This window comes from Phaethon aethereus (genome assembly GCF_964289735.1).
Source record: "Phaethon aethereus genome assembly, chromosome: 3".
Lineage (NCBI taxonomy): Eukaryota > Metazoa > Chordata > Aves > Phaethontiformes > Phaethontidae > Phaethon > Phaethon aethereus.
This window is the reverse complement of record NC_138576.1, coordinates 62785323-62798748: the sequence shown is the minus strand read 5'-3', so window position 1 is coordinate 62798748 and position 13426 is coordinate 62785323. Positions and strand designations below refer to the sequence as shown.

Genomic DNA, 13426 nt, shown 5'->3' with positions numbered 1-13426 from the left:
GTGGTTTACATGTGACACGTATCAGTTCTGAACTGCTAAAAAGGCACTAGAGCAGAAAGGGAGATTTAGATTTCACAGGGAAGAAAATAAGGAATAGAGACAACTGCACTAGTATAAAATGGTTATTGATGAAATCAAAATCAGGCTGACAGAATCTGAAAAAAGCACATTTTTATTAGAGTGTTAAACAGTGATTCATGTGAAGAGCCGTATTTTCTTACAAGCTGAGAAAGCACACAATTGGTCACAGAAGGAAAGGCTGAAGAAAATATTTGCACACAGTTCTTGTCCCTTAAGTACTTAGCAAAATGTGAAGCTCGTCAGTGCTTGGTGAAATAACCCAAATCTGGTTTCTTTCCTTGTAAATGCAACAAATGGTGTTCATTACAACAATTGTTTTTAATAGCTCCCCTCTGGAAGAGCTGGAGTGCATCGTCTTGCATCCTTTGATGTTTCTAATAAATAAATGCATCTCTGGTGGGTGGGACAAGAAGATTAACTCTGGTAAGAGACTGCAGTAACTATATTGAAGAATGGGGTTTATCCCTGGGGGCTCAGTTTTGTGCTGAGATAAATAGGCAAAGATCTCATTGGCTGCAAAGGGCACATGTCTGAGTATCAGAGGTCAGAACAGACTCTGTAATTTGGAAATGAGAGTATTGCACTGCTCCCTTTAAAGATATTTGAAGAGTAAACTGTTTACTAATGATTGGAAGTAGACGTTAATAAGATTTTAATAGACTTTGAGAGTGTTGTTAGCAAAGACCTTAATGGAAATACAAGTTTTCTGGGGGAAAAAAAAATGCTGGAGAGTAAATTTACCATTTAGTAATCTGAAATACTAAATGAGTAGTGTTTGAAAATTACTGACAGTGTTTGTTAGCGGTAGCTTATAGCTTAAATTTTCTGGGAAAAGAAGAGAGATCTCCTTGAAGACACTTGTGAAAATCAGCTGCATTCCTCAAATTTTAAATAGAAAAAAAGAACACCTAAAAACTTAAGAATGTGCTGGAGAAGTAACCTATTTTCTGCGAACACAATAATAGCTTTTTTTGTAATGAACTGTGTTTATTTCCTTTCGATAGTGTTTTGGAAAGCAGCCTTCTACAAAATTTTAAAGCTTGCAACATGTATGTGAAATACTTTTTTAAGATTGATTTTTTTAATGAGTCTTTCTGCGAATGTAGGGTTAATTTTTTTTAAATGCATGTTTCTCTTCCAGATTCCTTATAATATTATCGCTACGATTGATTGCTTTTCCCCTTCTCCTCTCTTTTTTTCTTGACTTGTTCCCACCTAAACATTTTTATTGTGTGATGTGCAACTAATGTTTACTAAGCATGTGTTTGGAAAAGGATTTAATTCAGTGTAAGGTCACAGCAGAAATTCCGTGTTCTTGGTCTTGTCAGTAGATACCTAAAAGTAGCATTCTATTTTTACCTAGACTGTGCATTTTAAAAATTACTTTTCTTTTCTCACCTACACCAACCCTATGATATCAAGACTGTCCTCATCCTCAAAGGGTCTTTCTCATTCATGGCTCTTTGTGCACAGGGAGAGGCAGTTCGAGGATGCCTGGAGCCACTGCTGTGCGGATTACGCACCAAATGCTGCTTCACTGGCATCTTTCTCTGGTGGGACATGCAAAGCAAGAAACGTTAAACCAAGTGAAGTGAAAATACGGTCTGACTTGCTCTGTCAGCTGAAGTTTTCGCACTTGTTCTCTCTCCCAGCCTGAGCCTCTCTCTGTCCCATCCCGTAGAAAGGTTCATTGTGGATGTGGACAAATGCAGACGGCTTTGAAAGGGTTTGCAGCCCACAGAGAAACCGGGGGTAGGGGGTTGATCGAGTCAGGCAAGAGAAGACAAGGAACCGGTGAGTAGAGCGGGAGTGGCGTGGCAGTGGCCTTGGCTGCCGAAGAGCCGGAGCGCTGCCGGCGCTGGGGCTGCCAGCTGCGAATGGGCCTAAAGCAGTGTGCCGTTTGAGAGGGAGATTCGCAGCAGCGCGGTGAGGGTTTTGGGTGCATATTTCTTGGAAGGTTCCCCTGGTCCTTTGTGTCTGTCTCTCTCTGAGGGCTTTCACGACGAGAAGTGGCATCACTGCCCCACTCAAAGTTGAGCGTTGCTGTCTTGGTTCGTTAGTGAGAGGGAGAAATGTCGGGCTGGGAAGACCCTTACAGGAAAAGCTGCTGGTATTTGGTCGAGTAGAGCGGGCCTGTGAGCGGTGATTGAAGGGTAGGGCGCAGTCTTTGAGAGTTAATGGGGTGTTTGTAGTGTACAGCAAGTGCTCACGGGACCCTGAAAATGGCCTGGAGTGCTCTGTGCTGTGTATCAGCTGTGCGTTTCGGGACGCAGACTTCTCTGAGAGAGGGCTTGGTCTGGGGAAGGTAAGGAGCTGGCTTTTTTGGAAGGACAAGAGTAGCAGTGCCCTAGAAGCATGGCGCAGAGCCGCGGCCTTGCTGCAGAGTATCCCCCCTTAGCAGCCAGAGCCCCCCAAAGTGCATGCTTTTGACCTATTCGAGCTGTTAGTTTTATCTGTTGCCTGGTGTGCTGTGATGGTTAAATTTCAGCTGAGGTGGGTCAGCGAGAGCAGGTTGTTCCAAAGGTGAAAGGGCACCGAAGAGCTGCCGAGCAGCTCCGCGGGGTTAAAGCGAGGGACGATAAGCTGCAATCTGACCTTGCTCAGGCGCAGTTCAAGTGTACAGAAGAGCCTGTTGTGAGAGGGACCCAGTCCGCTCTGAGCACCCTCGGCCGCCGCAGGAGGGAAGCCTGGGCAAAGGCTGGGAAGCCCGACCTGCTTCAGCCACGCTCTGCACCTGCGTTGACTGCTGGGGACGCTTCCGATACGGCTCCATGAACGTCTTTTGGCAGTGCTTAGTGTTGGATTGACAAGCAGCACAGGGCATGCACGGGACACGCCTGTCAAGAGAAGTTTAAGAACGGAGGTAGCTACATGCAGAAATTGTGTTTATTGGGTAACGTGCACTACTAGCAAGACGCTGGTATTGTCATTGATGCAGAAGCTAAATACTCCTTTCTGTGTTTTTCTTCTTCCTGGGCTTTCAACTACAGGCAGGTTAAGGGATGGTGTTGGGGTGCATATTAGCTTGGTAATTCATTGTCATTTATTAACTTGTACCTGGAGCAAAGAGGCAGGGCAGGTGGAAACTCATAGTCCTTCCATAAGGCTCTTTAACTTTAAAGGCAAAGTCCATATAGTTAGTATTTCTTATCAGAGAATCAAGCACATATGGTGTGAAAGGATTTGTGACTTGGACGCACAAGGGACTTATCTTCAGAGAGAAAGGTATGGCTTTTTTTACTTAGGGGCAGTTAACAAGCGTCAGTTGTCCCAAGATAAAATGTAAGGACGAGGTGCTTTTGTTTTAATTCTTGATAAACTTACAAAGTCAGCCAAATGGGAAGGTAGGACTTAATTTACTGCGTTTACATTGTGATAAATCCACAATACTTGATCTTTGATACGTTTTTCTCTCGGAATAAGTGATGTTTATTATTTAACCCCAAACCGTGCCTTCTTTTTTAGAATATGGAGACCAATTCAGACATAAAAGACATCTGAAGCTGTTCCTGATATGTTAAGAACTTACTATTTTTTAATACAAGGAAGAATTTTGATATACTGCCATCATAGTAGAGTAATTTAGTTTAGAAAAGACCACTGGAGATTATCTTTGTCCGATCTGCCCCCCACTCCAAGTAGGGCCAACTCTGAAGTTAGATCAGGTTGCTCCTCGTGTAATCCACTGATACTCTGAATCAGTTTGTGGCTTTTGATTTGGTACGTTTGACTGTAAGGATAACCTGTAACTTCAATGACATCGTTACAACATTTGAACTTTTTAAGAGGAATTCTTTGCTAGGTCAGCGGTAATATTTGCCAGTGAGTTAATGAGGTCAAGATGAGACCTAGAGGTTTCAGCTTGTTGATTTCTTTTTTTCTAGTCGCAGCTATACTTAAGATGTAGGATCGCTTTTGGAAGACTTAGCAACATACATCTGGCAGGGTGAATCAAAAAGTAGTAACATCAAACTATAAAAACGGTAAGCTTTTGGTCAAAGAGGAAGCAACACAGAAACAAATAGTGGCCTTTATTAAACATGTGGATTCACCTGTTTACTTCAGAAACTGTAATTTCAGTAATTCTAATTTGTCCTTTCCCAGGTGCAATTAAGGTCGTAGATACCAGACTAAACATTAATATAAAATAAAAGCAGAATAGCAAAGGAAAAAAGTAAGGGTACTGTCAAGCTATAAGAATTTATTCAGACAGAAGGGCACTTTTGAAAAATTCTTTGTGAATGGTAATGCTAGGAAGATACGTACAATGAAGTTTGTGGAACTGACTGCTGTGAGCTGAATTAGAGGTTTGGTGTAACTAGGATTACTGGAACTTGGATTCCTCTTTAATACAGACTCCTTTGTGCCATTCCAGGTTGGCAGATACATATAGCAGAAATGTTAAATTAAAAATATATTCCAGATATTAAAAGTAATTTTTAATATCTTGGTTTGCTTGTTGACAGTTGTTTGCTTTAATACTTTGACACAATTCATCACTAACTGCCTTCACAGATATGAATATATCCTGTATCTTAAAATGCTAACCGATAGTTGCTTTTTGGTTTATGTTCATAGCCGTCGGTCTGGCCAGTATACAATGAACCATGACCATTCCAAGAAGACCCCCGATGGAGCATCGTTTGACCGGTCAGGATCCCAGGACTCCTTGGATGAACTGTCTATGGATGACTACTGGAAAGAACTTGAAAACATCCAAGCAACCAGAGGAAATAACCATGAGGAACGAGTAGCGCTTGTAGTGAAAGAGCCAGATGGTAATGAAATCCATTCTTGCAAATGATCATCAGTATGCTGATTTAGGGATTTTTCTTTAAGTCTTATTTCAAGAAATGGCACCCACCAAACATACTTAAATCAAAAAGGAGGTCACTCTGATGAATACCCACTTTGAAAATTCTGTTGCCTCTGATGCATATTGCCAGAAACAGGCAGTGCCCTGAAAGAGAATTGTATCGCAGATAAATAAAAGGCTGGTTTTCCTTTAAATGGTGTTTGCAGGACATCAGAAAGGTGCCTGTGCTTGCAAATCACAATAATTGAAGCTTTATTTGCAGTTTACTGTTAAACTAGCTTACCCTTTCACTCTTTGTGTATGCTCTTCATTACTGTAGCTATTGTGGATAGAAACCTCATGCTTTAGAAGACGAGCAAATGATTAACCAGTTTAAGTTTAGTGAGTAACTTTTGACGCTTGTAACTATTGTGACTATTCAGTTGTATTATTTTTGTTTCTCAGAAGCATCAATTATGTGCTGCTCCTGAGGGCGTGATCTCAAAAGTTGGGCAATTTTTTTATTTTTCTTGTCCTATCAGGCAAAAGAGGAGTAACAACCTTAATTCCACTCTTCTCAAAAACTATTTTTGAACAGTGCAGTGTCAGCCTCTCTCCCATTCTTACAACAGGCTGACAGTCTCAGTAAATTAAAATGGTGAGTTTTGCATTTTGTTGTGGCCTCTACATGAGTGAGAAGAATGTCCTCTATTAGCTTTCAAAGGGATTTGCACTTCTGCCTCCCTAGGCCTTTTGAAACATAGCCACTATTTACAGGTGCTCTGAAGAGGGTAGCAGCGTGCCCTCTGGAGAAAGCAGCAAGGCTCTGAGCCCATGTGCCTGGAGAGCAGGGTATCTGATGCAGCTGCAGGGCTTTCTACAGAGCAGCAGAGCCCATCGTTCTGCAGTGCATGAGCCTCTTCTCTTACCCCAGCTCACTGATGCAGCTATGCCTTCAGGCTCTGCACTCCAAAACCCACCATTTCCTTTTTTATTTATAAATAGCCGCCTTCCCTCTAGTTACTGCTCCAGCTCAAGCCACTGACTCAGGCATAAAGCCCAAGCAAGTCAGCACAGTTGAGCTGATCAGCTCGAGCAGATGTTGCTCTGCCCCACAGCTTGCCTAATGTGCAGCACCTCGCTTGGGTACAAGTGCTCCTGAACGTGTAGGACACTGCACCTGGCCGATTGGCCTGCCTGGGTGGGGGCTTGCTTGAGACGTGGCCATGCAAAGGCAAGACAGGGGAGAGATGAGATACACTTTGCTCACATCTGCTCTGGAGAACGGGTGTAGCCCTTCTTTCCAGCCCTAATAACAAAATCTGAGAGAGTTTTGTCAGAGACTGAGGATTTGGCCACACGGCTGTAGCAAAATTCATACTTAAAATTTTGTGTCTGTTTTCTGAATGCTGTTAATATTCAGGTGCCCACTTGGATGTGCAGTGGGCACTGTGGGAAACTGCAGTCAATAGTGAAGTTGATGGTCCAGTTTTGGAGTACTTTTAGGTATCTGATAAAGGGAAATGTTGCTTGAATGTTTGAGAGGACTGTTGGCATTCAGCACAAGCTCGGCTGCTACAGATAGAACTTAGTGTTTTAAAGAAAGTATCATTAGAGAGATACTGATTTCAGAAGCAGAAGTTTTGCCATCGGTGACAGCATTTAATAGCTTTCTCCTCTTTCATGTGCAGTGATCTGTCAATAAAGGATACCTTATCAGCTATAAGACTAAAGCAACAATTGTTTTGTGGGCTGTCAGCAGCCTGGAGACCATGTCGTAAGAACTGATTAAAAAATAGCATTAAGGTGACTCCTGTAACCTAGTTTGTCCTTCATTAAAATGAGCTAGTGGAGGGCTGTAGGATTAATGTATCAGGAAAAGTGGGCAGAACCACGTCAGTAAGGGAGCTAAAAAGAACTAAAAATCAGTGAAGCAGCAATGATCAGAGCCTTTCAGACTTCCCCATACACATTTATATCTAGGTACATTTATAAGATGGTATATGATTTAATAGAAGTGCTGTAGGTTATTATAAAGATTGCCCTGTAGCACTCTGTATTGGATTAACTATTTTAAAAGCTTTGACATCATAATGTAAACCCTTTTGAATCTTTAGAAACAATAGCTTTTTTCCAACTGGTGATAGTGTAAGCAATTGTTCTTAATTGGAGATCCCCTTAGTACTTTCCCTGTGAACTGCATTAACTATATCATCTCATTAACATCCAGTGTGATTAACAGTACTCGAAAGCCAACGTTTATGCCTTTTTCTCTTCGCCTTGCTCAGAGGGAGAACTGGAAGAAGAATGGCTGAAGGAGGCAGGTCTGTCAAATCTGTTCGGCGAGAGCTCTGGTGACTCCCTGGAAAGCGTGGTGTTTCTGTCTACACTGACCCGAACCCAGAAGGCAGCAGTAGAAAAGCGAGTAGAGACTGTCACACAAACCATGAGGAAAAAAAACAAACAGCACCAGATTCCTGATGTCAGAGACATCTTCAGGTTACAAAATGACTCAAAGGGAAAAGTAAGTTCCTGTCCATTGTTTTGTTTGATTCTGGCAGAGAGAAGAGAAGGACAGGTGGGGGTGAGGGGAGAGGAGAGGGATGCACAGACACAAAAGGGATACTTCCAGAAGATTTGTGTCTAACTTTTCACTGATTTCCAAGGGATTTTTAAACTGAATTTATGGGAATAGCGTTGGTCCAGACTTGACATTGCACTAAGCAATTTTAGTCTGTAGAAAAAAGTATGTATATTGGCCTTGTGTTACTTAAAGGTGATGAGTAAAACAGCCGCTCCATGGTCAAGATATTAATCTGAATTAATTTTAATGCAGATGGAAAGCTTATGACAACAATCACCCAAAGGGCTACCAAAAGCCCACTTATATCTTTGGGTGGTACTGCCCTGCAGCCATCCTGAGGGGTCTGCCAGGTAGGGGGCAGTACCTCTAACCTACTGGTGCTTTTGTTTCTTTTTTTAAAAAAAAAAAAAAGGAAAAAAAAGGCACATCAACATAACCTCCTCTATTTTGGGGCACATCAACATAACCTCCTCTATTTTGGCTAGGTCTTTATGCCCGTCAGCTTGGGACTTAGATCCCGTACTGTGTGGGTCATTAAACTGTGTGTGGGAGGTTGCTCTGACAGGTCCTGAAGGGTCCCAGTTTCCTCTCACGGGGTATGGGATGGGAGAGTTCATCTCCTATACGCAGGAAAGGGCAGGGAGGGAAATGGAGACCATGATTAGAATTCCTGTTCTGTGGAGAAGCATATGTGTCCTGTCTGCTCCCCCAAAAGCAATGAGATCTTCAGCCATAAGAAGACTCCGACCTGATGGAAGTGCACGACTGGTTTACGTGACCTCAGCCCCGTCCCTCATTCTTGCTGCTGCCGCTGCTGTTCAGCGCAATGGTAGTGGTGGTGGAACTCCTTTCAAATTCAGTAGAGGTGAAATGTAGTGGGAGGTTTGTAAGCTCAAATGTGTGTTCTGGAGGCACAATGTCCCTTTCAGCATTCTGCTTTGCATGTGCTTGTAGAAGGGATATTAACTTCATAAAAGCTTTCTGGGATCCAGTTTGGAATCGACTACATCTAAAAATTACAAGATCTAATAGCAGAGCAATTTACGCGAAATGTCACATAGCTTAAAGCAGTGTAATTTCCCTTTCAAGTATGTTACTTTAGTGAAGCACAAGAAATACTCATGTTCCTGTATTTAAGCTACACATTGTAATGTTTGAAAATCATATGCCACAGTGTTCAGTAGACTTCTGTGTCTCTTAAACTACATGTTTTGATATTGATGACATCAGTAAGAAGTAATGCAAACAGACAAATGATTGTAGCCATTTAAAATGTATAAAATAGAAGGTTAGAGTATTTATTGAATATAGAAATAACTGGAAAAAAGAAGAGCCATTCTAAACCTGTCTCCTTGACTAAAATAAAATAATACAAGTGTAGGCTCCCAAACCTATACTGCATTCCTTTCTCCAAAGCAAGATAATTATTCAGAAATCATTGCTTGTGGTCACAGAAAGCCTGTAGTGAAGCAGCTTCTACAGCCTCCCTGGGTAACTTGTCTCAGTGCTTTGTTACTCTCCCATCATTAGAATGCTTTTTATGTAACAAAAGAGGACTGAATCCATCGGCAGCTGTATGAAATCATTCCAGTTTAATAATAGCCTCCAAAAATCCTGTAACCTCCCTTCACCTGGAGGGAAGCAGGAGGAAAGGTAAAACAATAGTGTTGATGTTTCACATCAATGCAACAATTGTGTTGATGTTTCTACTAAATTTCCTGCCATATTCCCAAAGAGAAGCTAGACTTTTGGTACCTTGACAGCTTCCCAGTCTGCTTCTACTGCTTTGTGACACAGTAATAATTTTCTGGGCTGTCATGCTATCTTCTTCCACCTCTCAAGATCCCTGATTTCTAAAAAAAGTAAATATACAGATTTGTGTTGGTAGGAGAAATCTTTAAAACTTGAATTTTTTTCCTGAGTAAGTATGAAGTGGTACAGTACTTGAGTAAAATACAATTAAGAATCCAGAATGCTAAACACTCATTGTTGATTTGACTTGCCAAAAAGATAATAAAAAGAATACCTGTGTAAAAATGTATATGGGTAGCTGTATACCCATATATATGTCTGTTTGCGTATAGATTTTCTACATGTTCTGAAATATTTTTTTTGCTATAGTAGGTGTCATCCAGTTCACAGAATGTGGCAAATCTTGAGACTGGGTAGTGCAGCATTATAGAAAGGAGAAGATGGTTCAAATCCTCCCCTGTTTTGTTGTCTCTTCTAAGTGTCCTTGTTTTGCTGTTGGGAATCTAAGCTGTAAGCACATACATTAATGTCAGGTCGCTCTGCAAAAGGGTTGGGATCGTTCTGTAGGGGAGGCAACCATGTTAGATTTTGCAAGAGGAGGGAATTTGGACTGAGTCGGTCATAATGTCTCATCCAGGTTCCCTTTCCATATCCTTTCCAGTGCAAACTATGGCTTCAGGTAAAAAAAAAATGTTTTCTTATTCTTTGCAACTCTGGAAAATTAAGTCTTCTACCCACTTAGCCTTTTAGGAATAAGGCAAATGGACTTAATTACTTCTTTTTAATTACCTAGATATCAGAACCCCTTAGACTTTGGCAAAGGGTTTTCTACTGAAACATCCAGGTGTGCTTCTGCATACACCTGAATTGCAGGAGTATGTGTTTAAGTCCTACACAGAGTCAAAGGAGTTTCTACAACCATGCATTTGGTTTTTACAGGCATGCATATTTATTGTTCCTTTCTTAGGTCTGTGATGGAAATGAATCCTCAACTGTGAGAACAGCTGAAAACAAAAATGAAGCACAAGATGAAACAAAAGGTAATGCCAAACAACTATCTGCTTTTTTTTTTCTTTTGGTTTGTAGGCTTTCTGCAGAGGCTACTACATAGGCCTATATTTCAAGTAACTTTTTAGCAGAAGAAAATGAGATTCTTATGAGAAACCTGTTCTGGCCTGTGTTGTGGTGTAAAATTTTAAGAGTGGCTGTAGATAGTGTCCTTTGAGCCGTCTGGGAAACCTTGTTTGTTACCAGTGATCATCATATAATTGAGTCATCTGGGAGAAGTCTTCTCTCATAGCTTATGCGTAGGTCTTTCCTGATACTTAATTTATCCCTTCTGGTTTATCTTTGCTGTACAGTACAGGAAATGAAGCACTGTACATAAGCTCATCAGTGCATACAAGAGAACAAAAACAAATGGACTATAAACATCCAAAAAAAGTAAGAACTAGCTATGTATCTGCAGCTCAAAATGAAAGAAAAACAGGGATGGAAGAAAAAATTTGTGCACCTTTTTCAGGAAAATGGAAAGGAAACAGCATTCTGTTTGTGTAGGACTGGGTTGGGTTCAACAGTGTGTGATTACACAAAAGGGGGTGCAGTACCCATGGAAGAACCCTCCCTCTCACTGCCCAGTAGGACAGAGCATCACAGAAGTCCTTAGCTGATTCCATAGTTTCTGTTTTGAGAGTATGAATTTTGATGAAAGACTTTGACAAAGCTTTCTGCTGTTCTTCAGGTCAAATAATAAAAGGGTGGCTGCCCTGCATCATCTTAGGTTTTTCGAAGTAGGGGTTGCACCATGTCTGTTATACCACCGTACCCATCACTGTAAAGATCAGGACATTAACTGGCAGCCATTTAAGCTTTAAGGTACTGCATTGCTATTCTGCATTGTTTCTATGATGAGGTTTTTTTCTTCTTCTGGGAGATGGGATATCACATAGGTGTTACACTGAACCCTATAGCCACTTAAATAGGCAGGCAGGCAGCTCAAGTTCCCTACTGCAAGTTACTTAATCTGTAATTAGACTTAGAAAACAGCAGCAAACGGTACAGGACATGTATGGAAGTTGAAGGGGGAGAGATGAATATAAACCAGCCCTGAATATCACCAAATCTGTGAATTTCCAGAAGTGCTGTTAATCCATCCCTCCCTCACTCTCAGCAAACCTCACTCCAGTAAGAACAGTAAAAAACTGGGAGGACTGCCAGACTGCTGGTTCAGCACAAGGGAAGGAAGAGATACTTGGTGCTTGTGTCAATAAACTGCACTGTGCTGAGCCAGGCTTCCACACACTGTAGGATTCAGAGCTGGAAAATTACCAAGCAATTATTACAGAGTTTTTATCACATCTGGTTCTTTTTTTCCAGTGGCCCGATGAACCCTTCAGAAATGGGAAGTTCTGAAAGGCAAATCCCATATGCTAGCTCTCTTCAGCACAGATTGCGATGTGGATGGCAAATGCAGCCTGCTTACATCCTGATACACTTCTGCTCTTGTCAACATGCTAAAGTAGGCTCTGCTTCCAAGGTTGGAGCAGGAAGAAAAAATCAGTTCAATTTGCAGTCAAACCATGCAAGTTCAGTGGTGTTAAGAGCACCACACCTGTTTCAGTGCTGTTTTGTGATTGTTCCTCCAGAATGATGAGCAAATTAGTGTTATACAAACAATGAATGAATTTAAGACAAAAAGTAAACAATGCCTGATATTTCAGAGATACTAAGTATTTATGAAATCCAAATCCAAAGATACTATTTTAAAATGGAAACCCCCTTTGACAGAGAAGTAATACCAGTTTTACCTGAAAAATACAAATTTAATCTTGGACATTATAAAAAATTAAAGCTTAAATGGACATGTCTTAAAACTATTAGAATGAATGACTCTGCCTTTCTCCAAAGGTGATGACTCTGTTCCTGACTTTGTATTTGAATGCTGCATTCCCAAGTGCTTCTGCCAGACTGAAGATGATAATGGTTTGCTCTTAGAGCATGTGTGGGCTGTGTGAACCTGTGCTCACTCCTTTCTTGCAAGTCTGACACACCTGGTTTCTTGCCTAATCAATGTAAGCAAACTCAGGGAATAACACAAAACCATTACGTTTTTATTCTTTTCTGCCTGATCCTGCTCAAACAGAACAGTTTAGTGAGTTCCTAAGATTTTTTTGTTGGTAGATGCTTATTTGAGGTTTTTTTGGAAGAAGCCTCCCTTACTGCCTTTAAGTGCCTGTTTGTTTCATGTATGTACAGAATGTGGAAATGAAAATAAAATTCAGAATCATGTATTAAGCTGTCAAAAGACATTATTATCACATTAACAATCCATAACACTCACTAAAGACCTGCAAAGCTAGCAGTACGTTCAACAGCTACGAAATAAAAAAAAATAATTATCTTTGGATGCCTGTGAAAAGGAGTAAATATCCATGTTGGTTGAGACATCTCAAGAAATAAAAAGGAAAGAATAATGCAGATGAAAAGGTAAATACTCTTTAGCTTAAATAGAGGAACAGCAAAAGTCAGTTTACTGTGGGACTGCAGTTGTCCTTCTGAACACACACGATTAGCTAGAGGGAAAGAGTGTAAGATAAAACTTCTGAATAAGGGCAACCTCAAAGCATAATGATCTGGCAAATGGATGAAAGAATTGTGTGTACTATGTGTAACATGAAGGAAAAGAGCTATAATGTTTGCTTCTTGGTAGGGAAAAGGACTGAAATGTGGTTGTAATTTTTTGATTGAAGAGTTTGTTTCTGCTTTTCATTTTACATGATAAATGAAGAATCTATGGCCAGAGTGATAGAGTTTTAAGGAAAAGTTTTTTATTTTCTATCTAAAATAATCTATGAATTAGCATTTTAGAGAAATGCTTTGTCAATCAAAAAAAAATCAGTTGTTCTACCTTTCCAATTATTAATTAAGATCTATCAGCATAGCTGCATCGGGGTATACTTTAGATTTGCTAGCAAAACTAGGAAATGGCAAGGTTGTCGCTTCTGATGTTTCCATGTCCTATTAAAAAGAAAACCAAAAGTAACCCCCACCCCACTCCTGAAGAATTCCCATCATTTTATGTGGTCTTTAAATAGCACTGTGAACCAGGGAAAGGGTACAGGACTAATATAAAATATGGTTTCCACATCCTTATAGGCAATATTTACATTCTTCTGTATCACACTTGCATTTCTCTCATGAAATACTGCATGCAC

At 40.7% G+C, this 13426-nt stretch overlaps 1 protein-coding gene across 1 annotated transcript in view; it reads left to right on the top strand.

The window, feature by feature from the left end:
• ARHGAP18 (Rho GTPase activating protein 18) overlaps nucleotides 1-13426 on the top strand; it is a 68319-nt gene that overhangs the window by 26157 nt on the left and 28736 nt on the right. The window contains exons 2-4 of the mRNA XM_081998052.1: nucleotides 4660-4859; nucleotides 7165-7400; nucleotides 10180-10252. Coding sequence (XP_081854178.1) covers nucleotides 4660-4859; nucleotides 7165-7400; nucleotides 10180-10252 — 509 coding nt within the window. The remainder of the gene's footprint in view (nucleotides 1-4659; nucleotides 4860-7164; nucleotides 7401-10179; nucleotides 10253-13426) is intronic.